This window comes from Barbus barbus (assembly GCF_936440315.1).
Source record: "Barbus barbus genome assembly, chromosome: 12".
NCBI classification, from domain to species: domain Eukaryota; kingdom Metazoa; phylum Chordata; class Actinopteri; order Cypriniformes; family Cyprinidae; genus Barbus; species Barbus barbus.
The window spans coordinates 32092009-32099133 of record NC_136740.1 but is presented as its reverse complement, the minus strand read 5'-3'; the positions used below and the strand labels follow the sequence as shown (position 1 = coordinate 32099133).

General features: G+C 31.7%; 1 protein-coding gene across 1 annotated transcript in view; it reads left to right on the top strand.

Annotated features, from left to right (window-relative positions):
• The first annotated feature begins 711 nt into the window (after nucleotides 1-711).
• The window catches only part of cdk14 (cyclin dependent kinase 14), a 138131-nt gene continuing 131717 nt past the window's right edge, over nucleotides 712-7125 (top strand). Inside the window, exons 1-2 of the mRNA XM_079429288.1 lie at nucleotides 712-1018; nucleotides 5759-5790. Of these exons, the coding sequence (XP_079285414.1) occupies nucleotides 925-1018; nucleotides 5759-5790 (126 nt within the window). The 5' untranslated portion in view covers nucleotides 712-924. The remainder of the gene's footprint in view (nucleotides 1019-5758; nucleotides 5791-7125) is intronic.

The window sequence follows — 7125 nt, the reverse complement described above, 5'->3', positions numbered from 1 at the left end:
TGGCAGTACAATGTATTGGGTGAAATCAAATGAAACGCAACAATAAACAATTGTTTATTATATATATATATATATATATATATATATTTCATGAAGCCTATTAGTAATTAAATTAATAATGATCATTTAAATTATTAATGTATACTTTTTATTTTTTTTATTTTTTTTATTTTCACTAATATATCATTTGCTTTTGAAAAATAACTTTTTTTTTTTTTTATCAGGGATCATTAACCTTTTTTGCCAAGTATTATTGAGGCTTTTGGTTTGTAATAAAGCCTGTTTATGTTTGACTGTTATGCAGTGTCATAAAGCTGCTTCTGTATGAAAATGCAATAAAACAAATGCAGATAGATAAATGGCGTGTGCTTATATTTGATATTTTATATATAATATTGTGTGTGTGCATACATGCATAAAATCTTTTCAGTGTATTTTCTAAATCTTTTTAGTGTAGTGACTCAATTTCATCTCTTTTCCTGTATGAATTATTAATTAAGTCATGTACAAAATATTTGGGTCCTTAAAAAGCCATTTAAAAACTGTACAAATGACCCGAGGATGCCTGGCTTTTATTATAAGGCGAGGCGGTGTTCTACAGATGACGGACAGCTGATGCAGCCAATGAAAGACGCGACGTCCATTCGACGGCCAATGAGTGACCCGCGGGGGCGGGGCTAACTCGCCGTTTTATCCGCACTCTCGCCAGCAGAAGGAGAATCCCAAAAATGACATCCAGCTTTCCAGAGGAAAACCGCGGCGTTTAGAGAAGTTTCCCTCCTCACATTCTCACGGATTACAGCTCATTCTTCAGATATGTAGTCGGTAGACTTCGGAAATGTGTATTTAATACAGAAGGACAGTTGTTTTTTCCACAGAAGCGTTATTTACGCGCCTCTCCTGATCCTTCAGCTCAAATCGGACATGTGTGATTTAATGCCAGCGGCTCAACCGGCCGAAAAAATCGGCAAAATGAAGAAATTACGAAGAACTTTGTCGGAGAGCTTCAGTCGCATCGGTAAGTGTGAAAAACACGGTAAAAACACGGTAAAACACGCGCCGTTATTGTTCGCGCTACAGGACAGTCTGAGGAAAGTTTGTTTTCACTGTAAATTATCCTTTAATTAATCAAACGACGAATATAAACCGTCAAACGAGACTGAAACGGATTGAAAGTGTGCTCCTCACAAACCAGCCGGATATAGAATACAGAATAGAATTGAGTAGAATGTGTGTCGATAATGCAGTGATGGAGTTTTCTCAGGCAGGTCACATTTCACCCTAAAATCAAATTATTTACTTTCATAAAGTGATGCCTATACTGTAATTAAATTTATAAATATATTTATATTTAATTTTTTTATAATATTATAAAAAATATTAGATTTTTAATATTTAAAGACGTTTTTAATATATAAAATAAAATGTATTTTTTTTAATTTAATATTGTATATATAAAAATACTTTTCATTTTTCATACTTTATAAAAATGTTTTTAAAAAGCTTTATATACTGTATAATTTATTATATAAATAAATAAAATATTTAATTTATTTATTATAGTATGTATTATTTAAAATTAGATTTTATCTATTAATTATTTAAAAATGCATCTTTATTTATATAGATATTATTGAGGCTTTTGGTTTGTCATAAAGCTGCTTCTGGATGAAAATGCAATAAAAAAGAAATCCAAATAGAAAAATGACGTGTGCTTCTGCAGCAAAAGCATTGCATTTCTAATAGACCGTAAACATAATGCAGCATCTTTCATATTATCAAGCTGAAATGTTGCAATTCTCATGAGAATTTGGGAAAGCAATGATGCATCAAGCTCACACTTAAATGTTTTGTGAGATATCTTAAGTTTTGGTCTCTCATGAAGGTTTAGTATTCTGTGCTCAGATGTTTCTCTTTAGAAATGTGTATCATTTCAATAATCAGATAGAGACCAAATGATTTGAGAAATGCTTTCAATACAGTTTTATGGCTTATTGTCACCAGTTAAGTAGAGACGGATGAGCACTAGTTAGGGAACTGAGCTGGCGCCGGTGCGGTTTGGTCTTGTGTCAGTGTCATAAAGGCTCTTCTAAAGATGCTGCCTAAGGGCCTTTCTATCCTGAAGTCTCTGACTTCACCCATCAGCGTCTCACGCTTGCTCTGCGCTCATCCGTGCTGTCGAAGCAGCAGCGATGGCCTGATGATGTGTCTCTGCACAGGAGCAATTCATACAGGCTCCCTTACAAAACATAGTTAATTATGCTGCATGCAAAAACACCTTTGTTTGCATCATGCAGAGAGAAGACAATGCCAGCTCTGGAAAAATATATGCAAGATTTGAATTAACTTAGAAAATTGACTATTTTATCCACTATTTGTGCACAGTATTACCATGCATGTTAGAGTATAGACCGAAGCCTAATGTACTTCAGTTTAAATAATTAGTTAGTTTTTAAAATATTTGTATAAAAATGTTTATATATTACATATAATATTTATTGCATTATATATATATATGACCCTGAACCACAAAATCTGTCATAAGTAGCCAAAAATACATTGTATGGGTCAAAATGATCGATTTTTGTTTTTTGCCAAAAATCATTAAGATATTAAATAAAGATCATGTTCCATGAAGATATTTAGTAAATTTCCTACTGCAAATATATCAAAACTTCATTTTTGATTAGTAATATGCATTGCTAAGAACTTAATTTGAACAACTTTAAAGGAGATTTTCTCAATATTTAGATTTTTTTGCTCCCTCAGATTCCAGATTTTCAACATTTTTATTTTGTGTATATATACTCTTATTATATATTCTTCTCTAAAATATTTTAAATAAAACATTATATGTACATATTTTAAAAACTATATGCATAATATATAAGAATAATAAAAAAAATATAAAAATGATCAAACTATTTTATATATTATTATTATAAATATTTAAATATTTTTAGTAAATACTAGTTCAAAACACTTTTATATATTATATTTAAAAAATATATATATTTTTTTACTGTTTTTGCCCAGTTCTTTGTTCACAGTATTTATATACATATTACAGTATGACATAAAATTATCACTCACTTAATAGGGATGCTGTCTATGTAGGCGTCAGTCAGCAGTGCAGTGCACTAGTTCTGCTGTGTTCTCTCCTCGTATGGCTCTGTGTGGATGTGGATGTCTCTGTATGTTTGAAGTTGTGATGTTCGCTCGTTTTGCATGATCTTTTCATCAGGCTGCGGTGGGCTGTTTTTAGACACCCTTCAGAAATCTCTTCTTTTGAATGTTTAAGACGGATATTTTGAGCTCAGGCTGTGTTTTTTCTGTATTGAAGTGAGTTTGCTCAATAAGACGCTTTCATGCTGATGCTGCAGAACATCACACAGGTGTCACAGAATTAAATCAGAACCGGTTACTAGTTCAAAACAATACTAGTTTTCTGTTTTCCTGAAATATGAAGTGAAATATGTAATATTTCTGCCATTTCTGTCTGTTTTCCTCTGAGGAAGGTGCAATTTAATGGCTCATCGCCTTGAAACAACAACAGTGACATGAATAAATCATATTGTGAGGAACATGAAAGAAAGACGCTCCGCAGCGGAGCTCGTTTAACACTTGTTTGTGCTTCAGTCAAACTCTGAGAGAGGTTTATTAAGCAGACAAATGAAGGAGATCTGTGTCTATTATCCTGGGCCATCTGAACACATTATTAAAGGATATGTCTGGGTTTGAGTTCAGTTTTGTGGCATAAGGTTGAGTACCACTATATATTTCTGTACAGTTATAAAAAGCAGAAATGTGAAGCTGGTATTATCAAAATAATTATTCATATATTATGATAGTGTCTTGCCCAATAGACTTTATATATCAAATAAATATTTAATAAATAAATATATAATAAATATATATTTTTTTAATTATTTTTGAAAAAAAAAATGTATATAAAAAAATGTTTTTTAATTGTTGTGTCTTGCCCTATTGACTTTAGTTTACAAACTATTTTCTGTCGTAATTAACAACACATCACAAACACTTTTACATAACAAAAAAAATATTATTATAAAAAATATTGATTTAAAAAATATATTTACATTATTTTATTATTAAAAAATGTTCTCAAATAATTTTATATTTAAAAAATGTAGCATTTATTTTTCTATGGTAATGCTGTTCATTACCACAGTTATTTTCTGTGGTAATGAACAGCATGTCACATAAATGTAAATAAATGTGTATATAAATAAAAATAAAAATATAGATTTATTTTAAAAATAAAAAAATATATACAATTATTTTATATTAAACAATGTATTATTTTTGAGTGTTTATCACTGTGTGGTGTCTTGGCCCATAGATATTAAGAGTCCAAATTATTTTCTGTGGTAATGAAAAACATATCACAAAAACTGACATAAAATAAAAATAAATAAAAAAAATTAAATATATTTTTAAAGAATTTTTAAATGAATTAAATTATTTTATATATAAAAAAGGTAGTATTATTGAGTGTTTATCGCTGTGCAGTCTCTTGCCCTATTATTTAAGTGTCCAGAATATGTTCTGTGGTAATGAAGCTCATCACTTTACACTTGTGCATTTCAGTATGGGTCTAATATGAGTTGTTTATTTGACCATAAGTTGGTTTATTGACTGCGGATCAATCCTCCTTCTGGGTGAGACACAATAGAGATCTTTACCACAATCATTAAAAAGATAAAACGACTGTCATCCAGTATTTACACTTACATTCAGTCTCATTAGATCTGAGAGCAACAATCAATTCTCTGCTCCCAGTGCTCATTTCATCCCGTTTCTGTTTCCTTCATCGAATGATGTTCTCTGTGAAGGTCGATGCTTGCTGTGAGGGAGTATCAGGTTAAATCTTCACCTTTCAATAAACAAAGCTATTTCTTCGTGGTTTTAAGGCTTTATGGGAGATGAATAAAGCACTTCAGCATCTGAAATCACCTCATAAACATCAAGGCCACATTTCACTCCAAAATCAAAAGAAATTGTATATTTTTGGGTAAAGTGAAGCTTATGATGTACTGTATAAATACCTTGCTGTTTACCTAACAGTTCACATGGTCTATAATTACTTCAGTTTATCACTTTTATTAGTTTTTAATATTTATTTATTATATTATTAAAAATTATTAGATTCATAAATAATATATATAATTTAAAATAAAAACATAAAAGTAATATTTTTAAATATAATAAATAAAATATACCTTGTATTATTAAAATAAAATATATGTTAATAAAATAAATATATATATATAAATATAAAGTTTTATAGAAAGTATTTTAAAAATATTTAAATAAATTTAAATAATAATAATATTAATTATATATATATATATATATATATATATATATATATATATATATATATATATATATATATATATATATATATATATATATATAATTAATATTATTATTATTTAAATTTATACAATTAATAATAAAAATAAATATAAATTAAAAACACAACCATCATTTTTCTTTAATGGAAAATATAATTTCTAATTTCTTTCATTTGATTTTGGGGTTAAATGTAAGAATATTGCTGTGGTTGTGGATGGAAAATATTTTGGCCAATTACAGCTTTACTTGTTTTTCATTTGCATGTGCAGAATGCATTACAGAGCCACTTTGTTTTGCTCATTTGATTCTTTTATTCACTGTTGAGTAGTCAGTAAAATGGATGTCTAATATCACTTTTCTTTCTCTCCCCCTCAAGCCTTCAAGAAAGAAGACAGCGGCTTTGACGAGGTGAGAGAAAACAGACTTTCATGATCCTGCGAATGTTGGACGATGCAGTTAATATAACCGTCGTGAGCCGTTATTGATATAAAGCCTCGGTCGTGTCTGTCTGTGGTTTAATGGGTTTCATGACTGTCGCTGGAGCAGTGCATGCTGGGATATGTGTTGTTTGGGTGTGTGGGTCTCTGGGGTTGAAGTGTCAGCTGTGGTCATCAGAGAGATGCATCTCTATTGCGTTGACACAGAAACGCTCCGCAGGAAGACCAGACCTCATTTTAATGCTCTTGATGGGAATTCCTCCATGTTATACTCTTACAGACATTACTCAGGGATTATTGCTATATTTTCTGGTATTCCCAGAGCATTGTTTTAAAGCAAGGCTCTAGACTCAGTCTTCCCTCTGGTCACACTTGTGCGACTAACTTTCTCAGTTGGTCACACAAGCCCATCATTTGGTCGCAATTATTTATTTATGTAAAAATAAATTACAGAATGTTTAGCAAACACTGGGGAATCAAATAATAATAATAATATAAAAAAATAAGGAAAGCCTCCATAGCGTAACGTGAAGTAAACAGCAAAGATAACAAGCTTCTCAAAACGAAAACAAGAAGAAAAGTAAAACTAAACTGGCTGTCGCTGACAGGACTGACATTTTTTTTTCGAGAACATCAGCATGTTCACCTTCTCTGGTTTAAGAAGCGGTCTTTTACTTTAGTTTGAAAACCAAATCCTCCGTTGAGCTCCGTCCGGGGCGCACACCTTCGAGCTTGTGCTGACGCAGCGAGTATAAACCAGGCTGTACACCTGAAGCGCTCGCGCTGAATGCGCCTCTCTTCACATCATCAGTGAAATCTGACTCCTGTTACAATGTGCTGTGGCTCTGCAGCGCACGCTGTATGAAGCAGATGCTTTGGAGCAGCACAGACCTTGCACTCGCTCAAGTGCGACCACGTCCAATTTTTACTCGCACACTATCAAAAAATGGTCGCAGTCTAGAGCCCTGTAAAGACATCTGAAATATCTAAGACAAACTTTAAAACCAAATTTCTCAAAAATATAATCAAAAGCAAAATCAGTGTGAATTTAGTCAGTCATCTAAGTTTTTAAGCTAAGGGGAAGTCGTGGCCTAATGGTTAGAGAGTCATTTATGCATATGAACATCATATTCAGAATAAACGCAGTCACTGCTGCAGTACTGGAAGCATCAGTAAACGGCGTGAGAGGTGATCTTTATATAACCCTGAGCTCTTTCTCAGCCGTCACGTCTGGTTAGTCCTGGACGAGTGTCTGTGTTTCTGCTCTCCAGAGACTCACAGGAGGCCTGTCTATCCACTTCACAAA